The sequence below is a fragment of the Sus scrofa genome, chromosome 9, assembly GCF_054392235.1.
Source record: "Sus scrofa isolate SSC_HxYL_T2T_F1_AM1 chromosome 9, Sscrofa_HxYL_maternal_Yorkshire_Landrace_v2.0, whole genome shotgun sequence".
Taxonomy (NCBI): domain Eukaryota; kingdom Metazoa; phylum Chordata; class Mammalia; order Artiodactyla; family Suidae; genus Sus; species Sus scrofa.
This window is the reverse complement of record NC_139391.1, coordinates 11,216,664-11,241,943: the sequence shown is the minus strand read 5'-3', so window position 1 is coordinate 11,241,943 and position 25,280 is coordinate 11,216,664. Positions and strand designations below refer to the sequence as shown.

Below are 25,280 nucleotides of genomic sequence, written 5' to 3'. Positions count from 1 at the left end.
GGGGTTACTCTGTCATTTCTCCAGAGGAAGCCCGATGGCTGGTTCTTTAGATCTGTCCGTCCCTCTGTCTGCATCTCTGTCTTGGTCGCTCTCTCGGTCTGTCTCCCGACAAGGGAGCACAGAGGAGGCCCCTCCGTCTTCCCACCCGAGCCCCGGCCAGGCCTCCACGGTCTGCAGCAGAAGCAGCGGCGGCCGGTTCGGCGTCTAGACTACGGAGCCTTCGCATCTTCCTCCCGCGAGCAGAAGCACCGGGACCAGGCAAAGGAGGCGAGGGAGGACACGGGCTCAGGAAGGACACAGGCCAAGCACAGGCCAGCAGCAGGAAGACTGTCCCCGGACACACGCCCGGGGGCGGGGGGGGAGGGGGGGTGGGCAGGGGACGGGCAGGTGGGCGAGAGGCGGGGGTCGGCGGGCAGCTGCCCTCAGAGCTGGTTAAAGACCACGGAGGCCCTGAGGTCGGCGGGCTCGACGCCCTCCCCGAAGGAGATGAGGAAATACATGACCCTGCGGATCCTGGCCAGCTCGGACAGGCGCTCCCCGAACTCCAGGGCGTCCGCCTCATTCCAATCCATGGCTTCCGAGGCCTCCTTGCGCCAGAAGATGGCAGCGGGGTCCAGCAGCTGGCGGGTCATGAGGTTGGTGAGGTCGGGCGTCCAGTTCTGGGAGGTGCCCGTGATGGTGACCTTGCCCGGCTTGTCCAGCACGACGTCCCAGCGCTCAAACTGCAGCCGCTGCTGCTGGATGAAGTCGATGCGGTACACGGCCTCGGCCGGCCGCAGCAGCTTCTCGCCGTCCTGGCGCTTCTCCCCGCGCTGCTTCAGGCTCTCCACGCGCAGCCGCATCTGCTTGGTCAGGTCCTGGTCCAGGACCAGCGGCATGGTGAGCTGTGTCGGCTTCGACCCGTCCTCTGCCATGACCCGGGCGCTGCTGCTGCAGCTGCTGCTGATGCTGCTGCTGCTGATGCTGCCTCTGCCGTCCCGGAGCCCAGTGGACCGGGGCCTCGCCGCCCAGGCTAGAGGCCACCCGAGAGGGGCCTTGCCTCCCCGGAGGCCGTTCCCTCGTCCCGCCTCTCTTTGCCACTGGCCCTTCCCGGCCCCACCCAGTCCTCCAAATGGGGTGTGTAGGAGAGCAGGGTCCCCCAACGCCTCCTCTAGTCCTGGCTGAGGTGGTAACGGAGGCACTGCAGGCAGGCAGGAGGGTGGCAGCATCCCCGGGGACCGATGGCTGATGTCAGTCGTTGTGGCAACCACCCTGGCTACGGCGGATGGGCTGGGAGCTGGCTCGTTGGCAAGAGGGAGCATCGCTGACAGGCAGCAGGAGGGCAGGAGGCGGCAGCAGCGCTCACTGGAGGCTGGCAAGGAGAGGCTCGAAGACCCCCTGGCCGGAGGGTGGCAGGACAAGGACCAGAGGGGCCCATCGGCTGGAGACCTGACATCCCCCGAGCCACACCTTGGAGCCCTCCAGACTCAGCCTCACCCTCAGCTCCCCACACCCAGTCACCGAGGCCTGCTGGGTACCCTCAAAACCCTCCTCCCTGCACCCAGGGCCAGGCCCCCGGCCCCGCCACCCTCATCTCCCACCTAGACCCCTGTTCTCAAACTTGAGGGGGCATCCGAATCACCTGCAGGACTTAAACACTGTTTGCTGGGCCCCACCCCAGAGGTTCTGATTTAATGGGTAGCTGATGAGGCCTGAGAATGTGCATCTCTAACCACCCCCCAGGGGATCTGAATCCCTGACCCAACCCATCCTCGCCTGTTGGCCCTGCCTCGCCCCTGCACCCCGTGGCAGCCCCAGGCCCAGAAATCCGTCTACTAAAATCCCACCATTTCTCACCCCTACATAGAGACGATTCCCCCCAGGAGACTGGAAGCCATGGAAGGATCTGACAAACGGCCACATCCCTGGGGCCTGAGGGGGAACTGGGAACTCAGCAAATGCAAGAAGTGGAGTATGCGCGTGCAGCTGGGGGAGGGGAGCTGCCAAAACATGCCACACCCAGGAAAGAAGACACAACTACACAAGCAAGCACTTCTTTAACCCCACGTGGGAAAAAGACTGGAAGGAAAACGAGAAAACCCTTAACACTGGTTGCTTGCAGGTATGAAACCCATAAGTGGCTTAGGACGTGTTAAAGTCACCTAGAACGGTGCTGGGACATAGCTGGTGCTCAATTGTTGTTTGGTGAGTGAACTACTATGTGCTACACATAACAGAAGCAGGCACGGGATGGGAAATACGTTTTCTTTTTCTTTTTCGGGCTGCGCCTGCAGCACATGGAAGTTCCCGTTCCCGGGCTAGAGGTCAGCTGCCAGCCTATTCCACTACCACAATGACCACAACCACAACGACCACAACCACTACACTGCAGCTTGAGGCAACACTGGATCCTTAACCCACTGAGCAAGGCCAGGGATCAAACCTGCATCCTCATGGGTATGTCACAGTCTTAACCCATTGAGTCACAATGGGAACTCCAGGAAACATTCTCAGATGGAATTCAAAGATAGCCCGGGCCTGTCACAAAGTGCCACCCCCAGGCCCTGGCCCAGGACGCGCACCCCCAGCACTCACTCGGACGCCCAGGCCCTCCACTGGATTTTGGCTCACTTCTGCTCTCCTCCGGCCAGGGCACGGCTGCCTCCTCCCAGGCCCAGGGATCGGGTCTGCCCTTGTGCCAGGCTCCCAAGGAGGTTCACCAAGGCCCAGGGCCTGCCAGCTAATGGCAAATGCTCTCCCCCCTCCCCGCCCCCACCCCCATCACATCCTGACTCCTGGTCCATAAAAGCTAGTCCCCTGAGATCCACTGCCCTGCCCTCAGGGAAGGTTCAGTTGGTGGGGGAGACCAGGACACCCCCTCTAGGGATCCCATAGGAGGGGGAGGCCTGCTGCCAAGAGGTGTCCAACAGAGCAGAGAAATAGGCGGGGGCCCAGAGGAGCAAGGAGGGGGGATTTAAGGCAGGCAGGTGGCTGCAACTACCATGAGCTTACCCCCCACCCCGTGGGCTCCTTTAATCCTCCCACCCCCCTGGGGACTGGAAAGGCGAGATTTACACAGAGACCAAGGAATGTGACCTGTTCAAGGTCACATGCCTATAAGAAACCCAACCAGAATCAAACTCAGGCCTGCCTGGCATCAAACCCCATGCCCATCGGCCCCAGGCCATGTCCAGCACTAGAGGTAAAGGGCTTCCCGGAGGAGCGGGCATGTGTGTTGAGGGCATGATGCACCTGCTTCTGAGGCTCAGCATCCCCAGACTGTGAGGTGGGCGGGGAGCAGGGGTGCAGCTCAGGCAGGGCACCCCCGTTCCACGGAGAAAACGGGGTGGGGCAGGGGAGGCCCTGCAGGGCAACGGGCCCAGCAAGTGAGGATGACAACAAACAGGGCACAGTCCGCAGGGACAGGAGGGGAGAAGGGGCACGGTAATGAGCTCCCCGGGGCCCCGGGCCTCCTGCCGGGACCTGGGGGCTGTCACCACAGCAGCACCAGAAGGCAGAGTGCAATGAACCCAGAGCACCCCACCCTGCCCCAACCTCGGGCGGACCCAAGCTCCTGGAGATCCACCTTTGAAGCCTCCGGACCAGCCAGGCTGGCTGCCCCAACACCCTGCAGGAGGCACCTTCAGCCCAGAGACAAATACAGGCCTGCCCACGGTCACAGAGCACCAATGACAAGCCCCGTGCCTGGGGGTCCAGGGCCCCTTCTTCCACTTGCTAGTGGGGAGCTGCACCAGGGGCCAGGCCCTGGGTCCCTACAAATAACCAGACCACCTGTTCCCGGGAGGGAACACAACTGGCCGGGCTCTGGCCCAGCTGCAGGCCCCAGAACGCCTGGGGCAGCACGGCTGGCTTGGGGGCTGCTGACCAGTGGCTGGGTCTGACAATTTGCAGGGAGTTGTTTTCTCAAAACTTTTTTCCTTTCTTCCTTTCTTTTTTTTTTTTTTTTTTTTTTTTTTTTTTTTTTTGCTTTTTAGGGCCACACTCTTGGCATATGGAGGTTCCCAGGCTAGGGGTTGAATCAGAGCTGCAGCTGCCAGCCTATGCCACAGCCACAGCAATGCGGAATCCAAGCTGCATCCGTGACCTACACCACAGCTCACAGCAACACTGGATCTTTGACCCAGTTCAAACCTGCATCCCCATGGATACTAGTCAGGTTTTTAACCTGCTGAGCCACAAAGGGAACTCCTTTCAAAACTTTCTTGAGGCCTCTCTGTGCCAGGCTCCTGCTGGGCTCAGAGGGAAGTTAGGAGCTGGACCAGCTCTGTCCATGGGGAGCTCACCTCGAGAGGGGAGTTTACAGATAAACAGGCAATTATAGGGCAGGGTGGGAGGTGTGGGGCCAGACCCACAGGGTTCCTGTGTGCCACCTCCGGCCCCAGACTGAGCCCTGACCTAGCTCGGAGGCAGGGACGCCTTGTTCTGGGCTCAGACAAAGGGGCTGGCACCTGGAGGAAGGAGCATCAGCATAGTCCCTACCCGGAGAACAGCGCCAGGCCCCAACTGTCCCTGGGCCGTAAAGGCCCACAAGTGAAATGATTCCACGTGTGGCTCTCTGAGGCCTTCCCAGCTCAGACGCCACATCTACAGGCCACAGCAGTGGCCCCTGCCAAGGGCCCTACAGCACAAAGCTTATCCCACAGAACCATCAGGGCCGGGCCCAAGGATGCCCACCTGGAGGTGACTTTAGGAGGTCACCCTCCTGTTCCGAAGGCACGACAGCAGGACACCCACCACGGCCAAAGGCACAGCTCCCTCTGATGGCTGAGGGACACCTCAGCCGACAAGAAGAAACCCTCCCACTCCCTGCACCCTGTCTGCACAGGGACACCCACTAGGTTCCATGACTCTTAATCACACCGACACTGGTCATCACAGCCACCTGTCCCCCAGCGCTGCTCTGCACAAGGCCCTTTAAATATGGCACCTCGTTCCATCCTCCCAGCCCCCCGAGAGGGAGCTACCCTGATATCCTGGATGAGTAACTCGAGGCTAATTATAAAGCCACGAAACAGTGAGGCCGGGACTCGAACCTGAGCCCTGACTTGAATGCCCAGTTCTCTTAAGCCCTGCTGCTAGCCCCTACAGAAGGGGCAGGAGCGGCAGGGATGGCACAGGGGTAACGACTTGCATTTGGTGGCCTGGGAACCCAGGATGCAGTCCCTGTCAATGATTCGTTAGAAACCACAACTGCAGCCTCCCCGCCTCCCCAGGAGCGAGCTGAGAGTGGGGTTTAAGGGCTGCACTACCGAAAGCTACCACAAGAGGGCGAAGTGCCAGGACCAGCGCCCACTCTTTCCAACCTACACCCTTTGGTCGCGGTCCAGAACCGCAGCTGCTTGGAGGGATGAATCATGAAAGCAGAATTGTCTGGATCGCACCCACAGGACAAGTGAGAAAGCTGAGGCCCAGAGAAGGACAAGGACTGGCCAAGTCACACAGCAGGTACTGGCAGGGACTAACTGCGTCCCAGTTAGCGGTGTCTCCACACTGCATGTGATTCAGGCAGTGTCCACATTTCATAGATGCGTATTCTGCCAAGTGGCTCTAAGGACACTGTGGGGCCCCCGTAGTCAAGAGGGGACAGACACATCAGAATTGGGAACTATCTTCAGCACCCGCCCCTGAGCTGGCAGAGAAGAAGAAGGCAGTTTGGATGCTCAGCCAGTCCTGGGAGCCCTGGCAACGCCCTACCCCTCCCCAACCTCCCACCCCACCCCCCAAAACACACACAGGCTGGCATAAAGCCACCTGCACTCTCAGGCCGCAGCTTCCTCCCCACCACCACCCCCCCAGTCCCCTCTGATGGCAAGGGTACCAGGCTGAGTTAATGTTCCCCAGCTCCCAGCCCCACCCAGGCCTCACCTTTTGCCATAGTGACTCCCGGGAGGCGAGCGATGAGCAGGCCGCCACAAACCAGCAGTTGCCCACCTGGCCCTGGTGCAGGTCGTGGGAGCTGATGCCGTCCACAAAGAGATGGGGGTCCTCACAGATGTCCTGCGGAGACACACAGAGGAGACCTCACGGTCGGCGTGGAGATTCGCCCGTCTCCCCTCACAGATGGGGGCCCCGCGTCCATGTCTCAAATCCAGTGTCCCCCCGGGCTGCCTGGAAAGCCCTCCTCCCCTGCCCTGGCCGAAGACCTCTGCTGCTCTGCTGAAGTTTGGGTGACGAGCGAACCCTGTGGAAGGGCTCCCGGGGGCTGGCGCTGGCCGCCGCCTTCCCCCTGCCCTCTGCAAGAGGTCTTCCCCGCCCGTCATCCCCCAGCCCTGGCAGCCTGCTGGTGGCAGGGCCCAGCCCAGCCAGCTCTCAGGGGCCCATGGTCCCCAGTGAGTGGGGGGGTGCCAGGCAGGAACACACCACAATTACATACAGTGACTGCAAAGGGCAGGGGAAAGGGGGGAGGTGGCCGTGCAGGCCCCATGGGGGCCCATCCTCAGCCCGTCTCATCTGGCCGTCACCCCACCTGAGCAGCGTGGCATCATTGTTGCATCTTATGGATGAGGAACGAAGGTTCAGAGAATGGCAGCGACTCTAAGGGACACACAGCCCGCCAATGCCAAGCAGATGCCCACAGAGCTCCCCGTGTGCCCGCCCCAACGGCACCTTCACTCCACGAAGCTGACAGCAAGTGACTGCCTTCCGGGGCACGGGGCTGGGGGGGCGGGTGGAGGGGGTGACAAGAGGGGGTGGGAGGAGACATGCCTCCCATGTGACAGGCATCCTTCCGGCACCATGATCCGTCCTCGCCATGGTCTGAGGGGCGAGCACTGCGCTCATCTTACAGATGAGGAAACTGCGGTCCGGAGAGATTGAAGAACAGGCCCCCAGCCACACAGCACAGGCCTGCCTCCTCTTCAGCTGGTGCCCCTGAACCTGAACCTGCTCAGTCACAAAAGAGCTACTGAGGTCCTACCACACGCAGCCAGCAGAGGGCAGCAGCGTCAGGGAGACAATTCCAATTCCTGCTGCCCACGGACTGGCTGTGCAACTTTGGGCCAGTGGCTCAAGCTCTCTGAGCCTCCACTGCCTCACCCGTGGATTATTATGCTTGCAGGGCTGTGTAAGGACACCACAGATTGTGGAGCCCGAGCACTCGGCAGCGGGAAGTGGGGCAAAGGGCTCTCTTCTCTCACTAAGGCTTCAGGACGCCTGTGGCCCCCTCTGCCTGGGAAACCCGAGCTTGGGAGGGCCAGATTGAGGCCCATACCTGCTCAGAGGGCATAAGCACTCCAGATGGCACTTCAGGGTGACCCAGGGCCAAGCTGCAAGGTGGCTCCCCCTGAGTACAGACTAGTGTGAGTGGCACTGCCCCAGGCCATAGCAACCCAGTGAGCTCTCAGGAAGCAGAGTGAGAAGCCTGGCCTTCCTTATCTTATCTGCCAGGCCCTGACCCACGGCCAGCCCAGCATGGAACCAGAGGGGGCCATGACTCAGCTTCTGCCTCCCTAGGGCCCAGAAGGGCGGGCAGGACAGGAATGCAGGGGGTTTCATATCTGGGGGACCCCAGTCACATCCCCCTCCCGGAAAGAGACAGCTACCACCTGGCATCACAGGAGGGGACCCTGGAGGCACCGATCCCCTCAGATCCTCCAGGCAGGGCCCTGCACAGAGACAGGACCACTCATTTCACAGAGAAAGACGCTGAGGCCCTGGCAGAGGCGGTGACGCCCAGGTCACGAGACCCTGGACCCATGAGGCAGAGCCTAGCGCCCCAAATAGGTCTCTACTCCCCACTGAGCAGCCGCCAGGGCAGCCTGCGGGCAGGTCCAGCCACCCCAGCCTGGCCCTGCTGCCCCAGAACAGGACCCTGGCCCAGCCCCTGGGAGGGACCGAACTCAGCAGTCAGGGGTCTCAGGTTCCAGGCTCAGCACTGCCCTGATTCACTGTGACGGAGCAGGGACCCGGGGCGAATCCGCCAGCCTGGGAAGGAGCGGAGAGGAGGTGATCTGCATCCCCGCTGCCAGGAGAGGTGCAGGTTTGCCAGTTCAAGCTAGAGAAACCGCTGGCAGGTGGCAGGACCTGGGGCCAGCCCTGGAGTCGGCGGCCACCTTGGGGTGCTCTGAATGCGACCATCAGAAACAGATCACAGGAGTTCCCGTCGTGGGCTCAGCAGTTAACAAACCCGACTAGCATCCATGACGACGCGGGTTGGATCCCTGGCCTCACTCAGTGGGTGAAGGATCCAGCATTGCCGGGAGCTGTGGTGTAGGTCGCAGACTCGGCTCGGATCCCGTGTTGCTGTGGCTCTGGCGTAGGCCGGCGGCTGCGGCTCTGATTGGACCCCTAGCCTGGGAATCTCCATATGCCATGGGTGCGGTCCTCGAAAGCAAAAAGATAAAAAAAAGAAAACAAAACAAACAGCTCACAATGACTTGGGCATGTGCTGTGTGCCCAGCTGTGCCCTCCCCGCCCCCGCACCTGTCCCCTGCCAGGCTAAGGCCACTTGCTGTATGGTGATGAGACCAAGGGGTCAAGTGCAGCACAGACCCTCCCCCTCGTCACCACAGGGCAGGCTTCTCAAGACCAGCGTTCGTCCTTTCACCCTTCCTGGGCACAGAGCCAGCCAGGGAAGGTCCCAGCCCAAAGGCAGAGCCCTTGACCTCTTGACGAGGAGAAGCCTGGCTGTGGCCCTCCGTGTGCCCCCAGCTGTGACAGCAGGAACCCAGGGAGAGATCAGAGGAGGCTGCCTGGAGGCGGGGACACCAGCTCAGCAGGCATGGAGAGCCTGGTGGGCAGGGAGGCCCCAGAGGGGAGCGGAGACTCCAAACTCCCCCCCAAAGGGGATCCAGCCACAGCCTTGAGACAGATGCCACCTCTCACGCCAGCCTCCCTAGGGCCCCAGCCGCCTGGGCTCCCTCGCCTCGCTGTCCACACTGGGGTTCACCTTTAAGTCTCTCCCACAGCCTGAGAGCTCTCAGGCAGGGCCCAGGCCTGACCCTCAGTGGTTCTGCTGTGGGCAGGGCTGGCCAGGCACCTGCTGGCAGAGCCCCGGGGCCGGGCCGCCCCCAGGGCTGGGGGAACCACTCCTCTGGTCAACATACTTCTCTCTGGGACACAGCCTTCTGCCCCTGCGGTCATCTGTCACCTCCCAGCCGCTCCCAGGCTGTTAGACCAGCTCCACGGGACACAGGTCATAGTCCGTAACCACCTCTCCCTGAACCAGAACTTCAGGTTTCGAGGCTAGGTGTAGAGACGCAAAGCAGCCAGTCAGCAGGGCACCTTCCAGCTTCCTCTCTCCCCTCTCTCTTATCCATCTACCTCCACCCCCATCGCCTCCTTCCGGGACTCTAAGATCACAACAGGAGTGGATTAGACAATGGGGGAACCTGAGGCCCGGAAAGGACCAGAAGACCGCTGGCTGGGCTGGAAAACAGGGCTGCGTTGGGGGCGGGGGAACAGACTTGCTTCCTGGCCCCAGGCTCCCCCCTCCTCCCACCCTTCGAGGTCACCCAAGCTTGTGCCCGGAAGGGGCTCATTCCTGGGCAGGGCAGAGGTCCAGGGGGCTGCACACCCTGCCTGTGTTGTGGCATAAATGGGCTTTGCACAGCCAAGGAGCAGGGCCGTCTCCAGGGGCTGGGGTGAGCCTGAGCCCCAGACACAGGACGGGGGACCACCAACCAGGCCACCTTGCAGGCCTTCTGGGACGCTGCAAAACGGACGTCTGAGGGTAGGACCTGTCGACTGAAAAAACAAATGTCCATCCTAAAAGCTGGGTGTTGGGTTTTCCTCAGCGGACCTTCTTAGGACTTCAGGTCCAGGAGGAAGCCTCTCAGGTAAACACTGAGCAAACGGTTCAGAAGAGGAAGAGGCGGGAAGCCAGGGTATACAGGTGTTTTTGCAACACCACCAGGTAGTTGGAACAAAGGCTACTGTCAACAGAAAACTAGGTGTCTCTATTTAAGGAATTTAGCACTTTTCTACGGAGGAGAAGATGCAGGAGTCTGGGCTCAGTGAAATCACCCCCTTGACATGCACCTCAGCTCTTCGGGGCTTGTATCCTGTGCCTTCTCCTCCTGACTCCCCTCGGGCTGCAGGCTGAAGCTGCTGGACCACAGGCATTCCCTGTTACTGACAGGGCAGGCAGCATGATACTTCTCAGACCCCTGTGTGTGTTTGTTCTTCCTCTTTCTTCCCCCCACCCTTTTTTTTTTTTTTTTTTTTTGTCTTTTTAGGGCCACACCTGCGGCATATGAAGGTTCCCAGGCTAGGGGTCGAATCAAAGCTATAGCCACTGGCCTACACCACAGCCACAGAAACGCAGGATCCGAGCAGCATCTGTGACCTCCACCACAGCTCACAGCAACACCGGATCCTTAACCCACTGAGCAAGGCCAGGGGTTGAACCTGCATCCTCATGGATACTAGTCAGATTCATTTCTGCGGGAGCTCCCTAGTTGTTTTCTTCTTGAATCCATCCAAAGGAACTGCAGGCTTTTCCCCAGGGATGGGGAGGGGCAGACGGCAGGATGGGCTGTGATAGGTACTCTGCCCCTCGCTGGGAGGGGGGGGGGCAGTACAAGTGGGCCTGAGAGAGGAGGAGGCCCCCCCCACCCCGAGTCACAGGCCTCCTGCAATCTCTTAGCTCCCTGGATGGGCCGAGAGGGAGGCTGGCAGATGTTTACAAGTAACTAGGGACCTGGGAGGGGGAAGGGTGTGGGTGGCACGGAAATGGACCAGCCTGGCCCCACCTGCAGAGTCCACAAGAGGTGGGACTTCCGGGCAGGGCAGGCTCCAGGTCCCCACCACGCGCTGGCAGGAGCAGGTGGCCGAGACCAGGCAGCCCATTTGTCATCTGCCTCCCGTGTGTCCGACAGCCCGGGTCCTGAATATCCCTTCCATCTCCAGAAACCACAAGCAGCAGGGCCCCCTCTCCCTGGGTACAGGGGAGGCAACTGAGGCCTGGGGACCGGATAGCTCAAGGTCACATCTCTGTCAAGCAGGGCCAAGGCCATCTGGCTGAAAAGCCAGCCTCGTCGCTCCATCGCAGGAGGAGGAGGGAGGAGGCGGCAGCAGGGAGGCTGGCTGAGGAGGGGTCCCCAGGAACAGCACGAGGAGCTGCTGGCCTGGGAGGGGAGCGAGGAAGGGCTTCTCCTGGAAATTGGCTTTGGGATCTATTTGTACGCGGGTCCCAGGACCCAGGAAGTGGGACTCCAAAGAAACACGGCTGGCGGCCAAAGTTCCATCTCACTGGCCCAGCGCCAAGCAGCCCGGAGTTCATGGTCACCCCACTGGCCAGCGCCACCCCACCCCCCACGGCCATTGAGCCTGACTTCCTGCTCCACCAGCCCCGCATCCTGCCCGTTGCATCCTGCCCATTGCCTGGCCCTGCCACCACCCGCAGCGCTGTTTACACATGGCCACCCACCCTCCCCAGGGCACACGGTCTGCACCACTCGGTAGGCCTGGCCCTGAACTGCCTCCCAACTGGGAAGCGACCCCCACCGCTGCCCCGGGCCCCACTCAGACACCAGCCACCACAAGTGTCTCGCTGGCCTCCGCATCCAGAGCACGGGCACCAAGCCCAGCGAGGAAGGCAGTGAAGGCGAGAGCAGCGGGGCAAGAGCCCCGATCTGAAGAGAAAGGGGCTCAGAGAGGGCAGGTGACTCCAGCAGGGTCACACAGCAGGGGAATGGCCGAGCCCAACCAGCTTGGCACCTCCTCCTCTCACTGCATCGAGTCCAACTGGCCCCTCACCAGCCTCCTTCCGGAGCTGCGGGATCTAAGACGTCAGGGTGAGGCCCGAGGGCAGGAGGAGGTCAGGACGGGGTAGTGAGGGGGTGGAGTGAGAGGAGGGCACAACGTCAAGAGTCTCCCCGGTCAGTGCAGCCAAAGCCTCACAAAGGCCTTTTGAGGCGGGCCTCCTGCCCACCCTCCAAACAAAGGAGGGGAGGGGGGCAGGAATCCGAGGGCAGGCCGGAGGGGGCTGGGAGCTCTGGAGAACCAAGGCGGGGGTCAGAGACTGTACCAGTCCCAGGGGGCACCAGCGACCCTGTATCGGGTACTGGAGAGCTGGGCCAGGGGAGGGAGGCTGCTGGCTACCAGGCAGGGCTCCTGGCACCGGGGCCCAGGCCTGCCCTCTCGGACTCAGCTGCCCTAGCTCTAAAGTACCCTCCAAGAAAACAGGATTTTCGGAGCTGGAAGGGGCTGAGAGCCTAGCCCAGAACGGAAACCTGAAAATGAAATCCCACCTTCCCAAATTCCCGGGAGGCTGCAGAGGGTTCTGTCAAGGCCAAGTCTGCCCTGCCCGGCGCTGCCGAGAGCCCGGCCGGCAGTGGGACCCAGGCTTCCTCTCTGCTAACCCCCCACCCGCCCCATGTCCCCGCCACATCCCAAATCAACTTGGCATCTTTCTCACACGATGCCTCTCACCCTTCAACCCTGAGAGGCTCCTCTGAGCACTGGGCAAAAGGGTTTCTCCGCGCCGCCCCAGGTGCCCCAGCACTGACTCCTGCACTAAAGTGCCTTTGGGGCCACCAACGCTCAGGGTCACCAGCACAGCAGGGGCGACCACAGAGGGAGCCTGGGGCCGCAGCCTCCCCGTCACCCAGGCCCACAGGGATACCCACTCTCACACTCAGGAATCGGGATGAAAGAGATGAGCTCACGCCGTGAGGCCAGACACTTGGGTTTAATACATTCCAGCCTCAGTGACCACGGCCAGGACGGGGGACGGAGCCACCAGACGGACGCTCTAGAATTCACCCATCCCAACAGTAACGGTGACGGCTGCAGGATGGGTGCCAGGCTCGGTGCCAGACTTCCATGCATCATCTCTCTTAACGCTCACAACAACCCTATGAGGTACTATTAGTTTTTACAACTTCCATTATTACTGATTAACCATCATAATAAATAGCTTCCATAGGCAGCAAGTGACAATTCCGAATCATTATAACAACAGCAAAGTCAACGCCTTACACTTGAATGTCACTCTACATTGTACGAAAAAAGGGCCACAGCCATATCATTTCATTTTCAGCCCCAAAATGAGCCCAGAGGGCCCCACTTTCCTCTTAAGGAAGCTGAGGCCCAGGGAGGGGGCAAGGTCCTGGCAGGGCACTGGTGGCCGTGGACTTGGGGGCTGTCTCCTGGCTCCCGTCTGGATGAAATCCCACAGCAGGAGTTCCCGTCGGGGCTCAGCAGTTAACGAACCTGACTAGCATCCGTGAGAATGCGGGTTCAATCCCTGGCCTCGCTCACGGGGTTAGGGATCCGGCGTTGCCGTGAGCTGTGGTGTAGGCTGGCAGCTGTACCTTGGATTGGACCCCTAGCCTGGGCATCTCCATATGCCGCGGTGGCTTAAAGACGAAAAAACAAAATCCCCCAGCAGGCAGGCCCAGCAGCAGCCTCTCGGTCGCCTGGAGCCTCAGGGTGACTCCTCCCAGCCACTCACTGTCCCCATCAGATTGGGCAGGTCAGGCCCGCCCGCCTTGGCTCCAGCTCAGACCAGACACTGACCTTGGGGCGCTTCCACCGGACCGTGGGCCCTGGGGTGCTCTTGTAGTAGAGTGAGTCGTCGGTGGCCGGGAAGTGGGGGTCCTCGAAGAGCACCTTCCTTCGCAGACAGGCCCGTTTCAGGGCCGAGTAGTTCTGATCCTCGTAGGGCTTCACGCACGAGAACATGGTGGCCGCTGCCCCGGGCGGGGAGGCCGAGGCCAGGCAGCGGCGGGCGGCTCCCGGGGCACCTGGGGGGAGAGGAGATGAGATCCCTTCCTGAGCACGGGTTCCCGTGTGCCCCCTTCCCCACAGCCCCCGGAAAGTGGCCAACCTCATCCCCATGGTCCAGGCCAGGAACCGAGGCTCAGAGAGGGAGAGAGACCGGCCTGAGGTCACACAGCTGGAAGGCGCAGAGCAGGGAGAGGAACCGACTGGCCCGACCCCACAGCCTGAACCGCCTCATTTGCTGAGGCTCAGAGGCAACGGCATCAGGCCGAGGGCAGGACCTGCACCCACCCTTCCCTTCCGCTGTTCCACCAGCGCCCCCAGAACTTCCGGGAGGAATCAGACAAGCGGCACCTCGGCAACTCCCTGGCTGGTGTCACATCCGCAGGAAAACAGCCACATTGTCCCAAAGTTCCCTCTTCCAGACCCTCTCACCTAGAGCCCCACATACCTGTCCTGAGCTGAAACTCCGGGCCCTGGAACCCCCCGCAGCCATCGATCAGCCCCATTCCCACTCACCTCCTCCCTCCAGTACCCTGCCTTCCCTCCGCAGTTCTGGAGCACTGCCCTTGATCTGGGGACCTTACCTGCCTCGAGGACCCCCCATCCCCACCCTGCGACCTCCCCATCTCCAAAGCCAGACCCTCCCACACGGCCTCCCGGACCAGACCTCGTAGCATCTCACTGCAACAGCCTCCTCCTCTTCAGCTTCGGGCATCTGGCGCCGGTCCTGACCCGTCTCCTGTCTCCACCCGCCCCTCCCGCTCAGGGTCCCCTACGAGCAGCACCAAGCCCTGTGGTCCGCTCCCCTCCCCTGGCTGATGGCCCCCATGGCCCTGCATTCAGCCTGCACCCCCCTTCTAGGCTCCTAAACCAGCCCATCTCCTGTGAGGGCCAAATCCCACAGCAGAGGCTGGCCCTGAATCCATCTGCAAGCAGCCCTGGCACAGAGCCCGACACGGAAGGCACCGTGGCCATCAGCATCCCCCCTCCAGCCCCCCTTGTGCCTGTGCCCACCAAATGCAAGAGACACGGACTGGGCTCAGGGAGGGGAGCGGGGAGGGAGGAGGGGCAGCAGCCAGATGCTGAGCGCCGCCCCATCAAGGCCCCTGTACCTCAGACTCCATCTGGGAGCTCCACACCCCCAGGCCTACCTATCATGGGACCTGCTCAGGGCCACGCTGCAGCCCCCACCTTGAGACTCCGGCCTCAACTTCCCAGCCCAGCTGAGGGACACTGAGGCACAGGAGGCCTGCTTCTGGGGTGAAGGCCGGGGTGAGAGCAAGACTGATGTGGACACCAGTCCTATAGCTGCATCATTTGCCTGCTGTGTGGCCTTCGACGAGTCTCTCAACCTCTCTGATCCCCCACTTTCTTACCTCCGTGAGGGGAACCCTGTTGCTGCAATACCTGAAAGATGCCGGGATAATGAACCCCAGGCTGAGGAGTCTGCTCAGCACGCCAGAGGGACGGGAGGGGAGAGGAGAAGACGAGCCGTCTCACGCTCCCGAGAGAGAACCTCCACACCTCGGGCACCTGCTCATACAAGCCGCCTGGCAGAGGCTTGGGTTTAGGAGTTGCCGGGGAGGCCTTTCATTGTGACCCTTTTTCAGAAAAGAGCACTGAGGTGGCCGGGACAGGGAGGGGCTGGGGGCAAGGTCCATGGCAGAGTCTGGATTTGAACTCACATCCTCTGACGCTGGAGCCTCCATCTTGGCCTGGTGACCCCAGAGCGCAGGAGAAGGCGGTGAGAGCCAGGCAGGTCCGGGCTCACCCCCCAACACACGTGCCCTGGCAGGCCCAGCCCCACAGGAAAGGAAACGTGAAGGGGATTCATGGGGGGAGACAGGAAGGGAAGGAGGTGAGAAGAGGGCGGTGAGAACAGGCTGGACGGCAGGGAAAGCGGGGACGGCGGATGGTCCCTGCCTGCTGAGGGGCTGAGGGCCGGCCACCTCCGCTCTGGCCCCACAGGCCCCATGTCCTATGGGGCCTGCTTGTTCCACTGCTGTGTGACCTCAGCCTAAGCCCTTAACCTCTCTGGTCATCCGCCTGCCCAGGAAGGCTAAGAGCCCTGCCTCTTCCCACCCACCCTCCCAGCCTGGGAGGCCTGAGGAAAAGAGAAGGGGGAGCCCGGAGAGGCAGCCCTGGGCTCTGGCACACAGCCACCAGGAGAGCCCTCAGGTCCGCTCCACAGTTTCCGGTGGGGCCTGCTCAGGAAGCAATTTAAGCTGCAAGAATTAGATCAAAGAAGCTGAAAGCAGGAGCCCAGAAATCAGCTCTGGCAATTCCAGCATTCAGAGCCCCGAGGGCCCAGGAAGGAGGAGCGAGCTGGCCGAGGTCACGCAGGCCGGCTGGTGCACAGGGAGGGTGCGGGCAGCCGTCCAGGCCACACAGCGGCCAGCTCCTGAGTACAGAGGGAGTGAGGTCAGAGAGGGGAAACTCGGCCAGGTAGGGGTCCAGGAAAACAGGGGTCAGCCTGGCTGCTGAGGGTCTGACCCAGCGCAGCCATCTCTCCAGCCTCGCCCGCCCGCCAGGCTGGCCCTGCCCTACTTATGCCAGGCCCTATGGCCCTGGCCTTCGCACAGGCCACTCCTCATGCTGGCTGTCCTCCGGCTCCCTGCAGCTGCCCCCAGGTCACCTCCCACCCCATCCACTGGGTCAGCTGCCTAAGGGGCCACAGAGTCACCAACCTCTCTCCCTGTGGCTCCAGGCTTAACCACGGACGGCCACGGATAAACCAGGGATCAGGAAAGCCGGCTCCAAACCCCAGCCTCTGGTCTCCGGGTCTGAGCTTGGGGCCAGGACACTCGCCTGTCTTCTGACGTTCTTACACCGTGTTGGAGCCAGGCGCTAAGGGCACAGCCCGCGCCTCCCAGCTGCTCCCCGCTGGAGCCTGCCCTCTCCCTCCCCTGCCAGTCTCCGCCCCAGACCTAAGGTCCAGTGCGATGAGCCCCTCGACGTTTCTGAAAGCTGCCCCCTCCGGGCCTTCGCACACACCGTCCATCCACCCGTGCATGTGCCTGGATGACTGACTCCCCGTCACCTTTCAAGACTCAGCGTGGAGTCCCCACCAGGGTGCAGCGGAAGCGAATCCAACTAGCATCCATGAGGACACAGGTTCGATCCCTGGCCTCGCTGAGTGGGTTAAAGATCCGGCATTGCTCTGAGCTGTGGTGTAGGTTGCAGGCATAGCTCGGATCTGGCATTGCTGTGACTGTGGTGTAGGCCAGCAGCTGAAGCTCTGATTCAACCCCTAGCCTGGGTACCTCCATATGCCATGGGAGCGGCCCTAAAAAGACTCAGCTCAGGCTCCTCCCCCTTGCCCCTGACATCACTCCTCTCTCCACCTCTGCGGTCCTGGAGCCCCGTGAGGGTGCCCATTACATGGTACCAAGCCTGCCCACACCCCTCCAGCATGGAGCCCGTGTCCAGCTCCTCTCTGCACCCCTAGGGTCCAACATTGGGGCGGGGAGGTCGATTCGGGGAATATAGACGGAATGAGCCAAGGCAGGGGATGCAGGAGGAATTCCTTCACGAATGGGATGGGAAAACGGGCTCAAAGAGCGGCCAGGACTCCCGAGGAGGCTCAGGCTTCCACGTCAGAGCCGCAGCAGCTGTCAGGTCCCCTGAAGGCCAGGGCCCGCCCTTCCCACTAGACCAGGCCCCTCTCCCTCCCTCCCTCCTGCGCCTGATGGCTGGGTGCCAGCTGGTACCCACACCGCGTTGTCTGGGGAAGATGTGGCTGCAGCCCTGGCACTCTCTGCCACGGCCCAGCCTTGGTAGCTGGCCCCCGAGGCTCTAGCCTCCTTACCACAGCAGGGCTTCCCAAAGTAGGCCAGGGTTAGTACTGGGGCCATTTTAAGGGGGGCTCTGACGTGGCAGTAAAGAAAGAGGCCAGTCAGAAAGTTATCCCTGAGAGTTCCCATCGTGGCGCAGCGGAAACGAATCCGACTAGGAACCATGAGGTTGCGGGTTTGATCCCTGGCCTCGCTCAGTGGGTTAAGGATCCGGTGTTGCTGTGAGCTGCGGTGTAGGTCGCAGACACAGCTCCAATCTGGTGTGGCTGTGGCTGTGGTGTAGGCCGGCAGCAACAGCTCTGATTCGACCCCTAGCCTGGGAACCTCCATATGGCGCAGGCGCGGCCCTAAAAAGACAAAAGACACAAGAAGAGCAAGCTGGGGGACTCACACTCACAGTTCACAAGACCTTTCACAAAGCTCTAGTGTGGGGTTGGCACAGGCTAGACAGACCAATGGAACAGACCAAAAAGCCCCCAGTAGAAAGACACCCGATTTTGACAAAGGCAACACCACAGTGGATTAGGGGAAGGAAGGTCTTTTCAACGAACGGTGCTGGGCCGACCGGTCATGTGTAGAGAGAGCTTCCCCTTGACCCTGACTTCACACTGTACACAACAGCAACCCCACGGAGACTGCAAGGCTAACTGAAAGGGAAAACAAGAAAGCTTTTTGCCAAAAGCGCAAGAAAAAGAGAATGACCACATGGCCAAGAGACAGGAAGCAAAGTGCTTGACCTCACTAACCAAAGAAACGCAAAGGAAAAACACAGTGAGATGCTGCTACACCCCAACCAGAATGGCTACAGCGGAAAACCACCACACACACACACACACACACACACATTCCTTTTCTCTCTCTCTCAAGTCCAGCTCTTTGACTTTGGTGCCGGGAATGTAAACTGACTCAGCCACTTTGCAAAACCACCTGCCTGTATCTACTGAAGCTACACAAATGCAAGCTCTAGCATTCAGTAACTCTACTCCTGAGAATATAACTCAAGACAAACGTATGCACATGGTCACCAAAACACAGGTACCAGGACGTTTGGCACAGGAGTATGTGTAGTAATTAGTTGTAACTGAAAATTATAACCCAAAAGTCCATCGCTCAAAAAAAAAAAAAAAAAAAAGGATGAATATGGCGTTTAAGGGAATATTCCACAGTAGCGAAAAATGAACAAATTAAGGAGTTCCCATCATGGCACAGCGGAAATAAATCTGACTAGGAACCATGAGGGTGCAAGTGGGATCCCTGGCCTCACTCAGTGGGTTAAGGATCTGGCGTGGCCGGGAGCTGTGGTGTAGGTCGCAGACGCGGTGCAGATCTGGTGTGGCTGTGGCTGTGATGTAGGCTGGCGGCAACAGCTCTGATTAGACCCCTAGCCTAGGAACCTCCATATGCCGTGGGTGCGGCCCTAAAAAGACAAAAAAAAAAGAACAAGTTAATTGCTGCACGCATCTCCTTGGATGGTTCTAACGGGCTTAATATTAAACAAGAGAAGCAAAATCATGATTCCACTGATGTAAAATTGAAAAGCAGACATAAGCCATCAACAGTGAGTAGAAAGAGTTCCCATTGTGGTTCAGAGGAAGTGAATCTGACTAGCACCCATGCAGACGCAGGTTCGATCCCTGGCCTCGCTCAGTGGGTTAAGGATCTGGCGTTGCATAAGCTATGGTGTAGGTCATAGACGCAGCTCAAATCTGGTGTTGCTGTGGCTGTGGCGCAGGCCAGCAGCTACAGCTCTGATTCTACCCCTAGCCTGGGAACCTCCATGTGCTGCAGGTGCGGCCCTAAAAGGACAAAAAAATACAAGTGAGGAGAAGAAGACAGGACGGTGGCTGCCTTGGGGGGTAGTGACTAGAAGAGCCACGAGGTCTGGGGTTCTGGTAACACAGCTCCTTGATCTGCAGGGTGGGGTCACAGAGCGGGGCGTCTATGACTGATATTCTGCTGTGTAGGTCAGTTACGCTTTAATAAAATGTTAAAACGGAAAAGCCAGAGTAAGGGCCCGGGGAGAAGGGCTATCTGAATCTAGGGACCCTCGATCCCCCAGTTCTGGGCCCCTCACAGCCCAGTCTGTCCGGCTGGACACTACTCACCTGGGCGGTGGGGGGCAGGAAAGGGTGGGGGGCGGGGGTCAGAGCACTAGTCCCGGCCTGGCCTTTTCACGCACCGGCTGACCTCCCGCAAGCCTCCTCCTGTCTCTCGGGACACTTGTGGCTTTGACACCTGGAGAGCTCAAGCCCACCAGAGGGTCCCACAAGGTGGGGTGGTGTCCCTGCACCCCAGCGGGCAGCCCGCCAAGGTTTCCTCTCTGAGAAGAGGGTGCCAGCCGGCCAGGGACCATCCTCAGGAGACGTTCTGAGCCCCGGGCACAGGCAGGATGCCCAGGGAGAGACACTGAGCTGAGGCAGAGGGGCCGTGGCTGGGGGAGATGGCGGGCCAGGCTGCCCCGGACCCCGATCAGAGGCCCTGCAAAGCCAGGCACAAGGATTGGCCTTCATCCTGAGTGACAGAGAGCCGGGGAGGGAGTGAGCAGGGGAGGGATTTGAGGTCTACACGGCTGCCACATGAAGAATGCACTAGAAGCGGGCAAGAGTCAGGCAGAGAAACCAGAAGGATGCCCGCGAAGCTGGCATGGACAGGCTGATGAGGAACAGAGCGCAGACGTGTCCCAGAGCTGGGTCACCAACTCTACTTGGTGCCCAGCCAGTTGGGAGATGGGGGTCCCTCCTCTGTGTCCAATGCCCACACCCCACAGTGGGTACCCTGATGCTGCATAGCCCAGTAGAGTGGGTGTCATCCAGGGCCAACAGAAGGAGCCAAGGATGCCCGGCAGGCAAAGCCCCACCCTCCTCCTTCCTGACTCCTCCCCCCAGCCACCCATCCAGGGAGCAGGGTCCCCTCCCCTCCGCCACATGACTGGGGAAGGGCAGAACAGGTGCGTCTTAGAACAACGCCAAGAATAGACCATTCCAAGAGGCTCATCTTTGCTGACACCCCCTTCCAGGCTGGCCCTGAGCTGACAGCAGAGGGTCAGGTCCTCGAGGCAGTCCAGGGCAGGAGGGGCCCAGGGGGGCAGACACAGACCAGGAACGAAGCCAGATGTGCTGTGCTCAGTGCTCCCAGAGGTGGGGCTGTAGGGGCGGGACGAAGGGTGGTGTCACTTCACGATGGACCTGGGCTGGGAGGCAGGGAGAGCCTGCAGGGGACAGAGCCTCCATCTGGGGACAGCCTGGCTGTGTAAGTGGGTTTTATCAACGTGTTCACTCCGTCTCCCCTACAGCCCACTCCCACCGCCCTCCTGGCCCACAAGCCAGCATTTCAATAACGCGCTCAACCCATGTCTGTCTGTCCTCGTGTGGTCGGCCTGGGGCCTCCCAGGACCCCGTCTCCCACGATCCACCAGCTAAGGAAGGATGGGGAGGGGGGTGAGGAGGGAGAGCTGGGCTGGGACCGACCCCCGGGGCTCCAGGCTCCTGCAGCAGAGCCAGGGGACCAGAGAGGGGACCAGGCACCGTGAGTCACTGCAGCCAGCGCCAAGCAGGCGGCCCCGGGACTGAGCAATCCTGTCTTTCTTCTCCGCCGCCCTCCTGTCATCACTTCTGTGCCCAATCCAGTCTCTGCCCGGCCCCAGAGGGATCTTTCTAACACATAAACCCGACCAAGGTGCTCTGGACCAGGAGACGAGGGGGGATGGTGGGCAGGGCCAGACGTGTTGGGGCGAGGGTCTCTCCTGGGGGACAGTGGTCTCGGGGCGCTGATATCCCCCTGGCAGTGTATTTGAGGAGAAAGCCTGCCTTGGGCCAGCTCCCTGTATGGCCCTGGCTGAGTCCCGAGGCCTCTGCCCCACAGTGGTTCCCACTGGGACGCAGGTGTCATGAGGAGGGCCAGGAAGTCGGGAAGCAGGTACCGTCCAGCTGGATCTGCCAGCTGTGGGCAGGGACCAGAGGACGCTGGGAACCTTCCCAAGCAGCAGGCAGGCCAAGGCTCAGCCTCTGGCAGGGCTCTGAAAGCACTGGGGCTTGGGAAACCCAGCCCAGCATCACATCCTGGGGAGAAGGTGCCGGGGGAGCGGCAGGTGCACCCGAGTGGCCCCGGAGCAGCTGTTCCCTCTCCTCCTGGGGGCGGGGCTGGTGGGGGCAACACCTGGAGCCGCAGGACAAGGGAAACAACCTGACAAAAGTGAGACTTGATCAGGTCCCTGAAGCCACCTCAGCTCCACTGGGCTGCGTGACCCCAGGCAAACCCCTGCCCTCTCTGGCCTGCAGGCTCTCACCACTGAATGGTGGAGAGGGGGACACTTCTTGCTCTTTGCCAATCGGCTGGGTTGGTCACCAGGACAGCCTCTTTTCCTGCTTCTGGCATAGGCAGTCCATGTCCCTAGCACCACCTGCCTCCAAAACTCAAGGCTGGAAACCTGGTGAGATGGTGCCCATTTCTCAGACTGGGAAACTGAGGCTCTGTTCCTAGGTCAAGCTCCTGCACAACCTCAGAAATGAGCTGTACTGTTCTCACTGCACAGATGAGCTCCAGGGGCTCAGAGAGGGAAGAGACGCCTTCAGAACACAGCCAGGAGTTTGTCTCACGTCACAGCCCCGCTCTGCCGGCCCAATCCTCTGCCGACTCAGGCAAAGACCCACTCATCAGCCCCACGGAGTCCAGCTCAGTTGTGGCCCCCACCCCTGACCTTCCCACATCTGCTCTGGGCCTGGCAAGGGGACAGTGAAGAATCGGACAGGGTTCAGCCCAGGAGGTCAGCCTGGAGGAGGAGAGACAAATCTGCTCTAAGAGGGCAATGATTCACTCAGACGGGACAGAAAAGGCTCCTGGACAAGGTGATATGGAAGGAGGAGCTCGAAGGGTAGACTGAGATCTTACGGGACAGAAATGGAAGGTTCCATGGAGGATGGAACCTTCTGGGAGGGAGAAGGCCTTTAGGCAAGGCTGCAGGACAGGGTGCAGGGGAGAGGAAGGAAGGGGCTCGCAGGACAACACTGCCACAGTGGGTCGGCGGGGGCCCCGAGAGCCAGACTGAGCCCTCGGGGGTGTGAGCTGTGCTCCTGGGTGATTCATAAGCCGGCTGGATGGAAAGGAGACCGGGAAGCAGCAGGGAGGCCAAGACGCAGAAAGGGAGGCCAGGATGCAGAAAGAGAGAGTGGGATGAAGAAAGGGAGGCCCAGACCTATGCACGGGGGCAGAGTCCCCAGCATGCAGCCAGGTGTTCAGTGGGCATGTGGCTGCCAGTCCCTCCTTGGAGGCCCCAGGAGGCTCACCACCTCCTAGGATGACAACCACTGGGTGATTGGCATGTGGGCAGCACTTCTGGGCTCCAGGCTCTTCTCTGCCCCGTGCCATGTTTGGGCCCAAGGCAGCCTTGACTGCCAGTGCCTCTCCCCCCATGCCCACCCCCCACCCCACCCCCCCAGGCAGAGGAGGAATCAGAGCCTGGGGACGCCCCGTCTACATCCTCATCCTCAGACCAGGCGACTGAGGCCGAGGGAGGGCAAAGGGCTCCCTCCTCTGTGGCTCGGAGCTCTCATCTGTAAAAGGCAGGTCTCCCGCTCTGCTGGCCCCCTGCCCTCCCCTGGCTCCCCTCCTGTCCCATCTCTGCTCTAAGCGGGACTTAGCCCCAGTCGGCCTTGGTACACTCGTCTGCAACGTGGGCGCCAGGGCTGGCCCTCCAGGGGTGACGGTGGGGATCCAGCGACCCTGCACAGCCCTGGGGTCACTGACTGTGGCTCTGAGATCAACTCCACTCTGAAAGGCTTAAAGTGGATGGGGTCTGGTCATGGGGACAACTTTGGGGACGAGCCAGCAACATCCTCCCCTCCCAAACATCCCTGAGCTCTGGCTCTGGCTACTGTGGTCTCAGGCTGGGCTTTGGGCCAGAGGTGCAGCCGCCCAGGCTCTGCTGGCAAAAGCCCTAGGCTGGGGTGGGGGTGGGTGGGGGAACCAACACGGCGGGTGACCTCCTGGGGGCACCAGCAGCTGTGGGTGCCCAGGGCGGGGATCCCCAAGAAGGGCACCTGCAATGCCACCGCAGCTGGCTCCTGCAGGAGGCTGAATAACCCCCCAGACATCAAGGCTCTCAGCCCTGGAACCTGAGACGGTTACCTAAAGGGCCAAAGAGACGGTGCAGAGGTGATTACAGATCTTGAGATGCGGAGATTATCCCGGATTATCCGGGTGGCCCCTAAATGTAGTCACAGGAGTTCGGGGGCGGGGGGCGCGGGGTGCAGAGGGAGATCTGACTCCGAAGGAGGAAAAGAACAAGGTGACAACGAAAGGAGACCCTGGGGTGACGGGGGCCACAAGGAACAGAGGCTCCCCTGGAGCCTCCGAGGGAACCAGCTTAGCCCCTAAGACACCTTTCAGACGCTGACCTCCAAAACAGGAAGAGAAAAAATGTGTCATTTCAAGCCACTAAATTTGTGTTGATGTGATACAGCTGCAATAGGAAATGAAAACCATGGATACGGTTCCTGGGGTGAGTCTGGGGCCTGGAAGGCTCTCGGGCTCAAGGAAGTGAGAGAGGATGAAGTTATTACTCCTTGAATTGCTCCAAAGGAAAACAAAGTCGCCCCAAACTTCAGCGTCCTGGTTCCTATTATTAGGAACAAACCCACCCACCTCACCCTGAAGTTACCCCGCAGCAGAGGCCCCAGGGCAGGGGCTGGCGGCCCAGGGGCAGACACCTCAGGCGGCCAGGCTCTCTGCCTTTTGTCATCCCAGGGGCCGCAAGAGCCTGTGGCCATTGTGGGCACCCCCTGACCGTCCTGGCCAGCTGGGTACCAATCGTGGGCTGGGTCTGCTCTGGCCACCAGACCGTTGTCCCTCAGCTGACCGCAGGCACCCTGGTGGCAGAAAACCACAGCCCGCACCCACAGGCCGCCAGAGCCTCTGCCAGGGACACCCTGGCCCTGGGAACGCTGAGGCCCCCAGAAACACACCCCTGAACGATTAGAGCGCGAAGCAGCAACTCGGGCCCTTACAGGCAAGCAAATGCTCACATTTCACCGCCTCCCACATCCAAAGCTGGCTTCCTGAAACCTCCTGGATGAGAACTCCAAAGGGACCTGGCCCATTTTGCCATTAGTAAGCAGAGAAAGGCAAGGCCTGAGGCCCCAAACAACAAAAACAAAGTCAGGGAGGCAAAATCCAGGGAGAAGGAGAAGCTGCAGAGCTGGGGGAGCAGGGGAGGGGGGGTGGGCCTGAAGGCGAGGCCCGGGACCCCTGGCCCGCCAAGCACTGCTTTGAGCAGCAAGGGCAAGGCGGGAAAGAACAGATGAGGTCTCTGGAGGGGCTAGAGGGGGAAAGGGAGGGGGGGGCTCAAAACACTTGAGGACATGGGGGTGGGGGGGGGCAAGACGGGCAGGGGCGAGGTGAGAAGACCAGCTCAGCCTGCCAGGCCCCAGAGACGGAGCCACCCAGGGGAGGGAGCTGAGCGGGCCATGGTTCTCACCCATGGAAGCCAAGGGGGGCTTCCACTGGGATGAGAGAGGCCCTTTTTTTTCTCCCAAAGTCGGCCCCTCCTTCCTCTAGGTTGTCCCTTCCCCAGGGAAGAGGGACCAGTCGATGCTGTTAGTTACTATTAGTTACGACTACTAAATACCATGTACTGCCCAAAGCGCTTTGAGGGGCATGACTTAACATCATCCTCGAGCCCCAAATCCCTAAGATTAGGCAGCACTGGTCCCCATTTCACATATGAGGAAACTGAGACTCACAGGGGAAGTTCCCTGCCTCAAGGTCATGCGCAGAACCAGACTCGGAGGGTCCTGCAGGTGGGAGGGGTCATGGAAGGAGGCT

The 25,280-nt window shown here is 60.8% G+C and overlaps 2 protein-coding genes across 7 annotated transcripts in view; both read right to left on the bottom strand.

Annotated features, from left to right (window-relative positions):
- The window catches only part of CAPN5 (calpain 5), a 62,546-nt gene that overhangs the window by 24,818 nt on the left and 12,448 nt on the right, over positions 1-25,280 (bottom strand). For all 6 annotated transcript variants that reach the window (XM_084975322.1, XM_084975324.1, XM_084975321.1 and 3 more), the window contains 2 exons: positions 13,462-13,688; positions 5,866-5,997 (listed from right to left, as the gene is read on the bottom strand). In XM_084975322.1, coding sequence (XP_084831448.1) covers positions 5,866-5,997; positions 13,462-13,626 — 297 coding nt within the window. In that variant the 5' untranslated portion in view covers positions 13,627-13,688. The remainder of the gene's footprint in view (positions 1-5,865; positions 5,998-13,461; positions 13,689-25,280) is intronic.
- On the bottom strand, positions 423-914 carry OMP (olfactory marker protein). The gene has a single exon (NM_001435345.1). The coding sequence runs from the start codon at positions 912-914 to the stop codon at positions 423-425; it is 492 nt and encodes a 163-aa protein (NP_001422274.1).

Coding starts and splice junctions, on each gene's coding strand:
- OMP (NM_001435345.1), bottom strand. CDS start 914: ATGGCAGAGGACGGGTCGAAGCCGACACAGCTCACCATGCCGCTGGTC.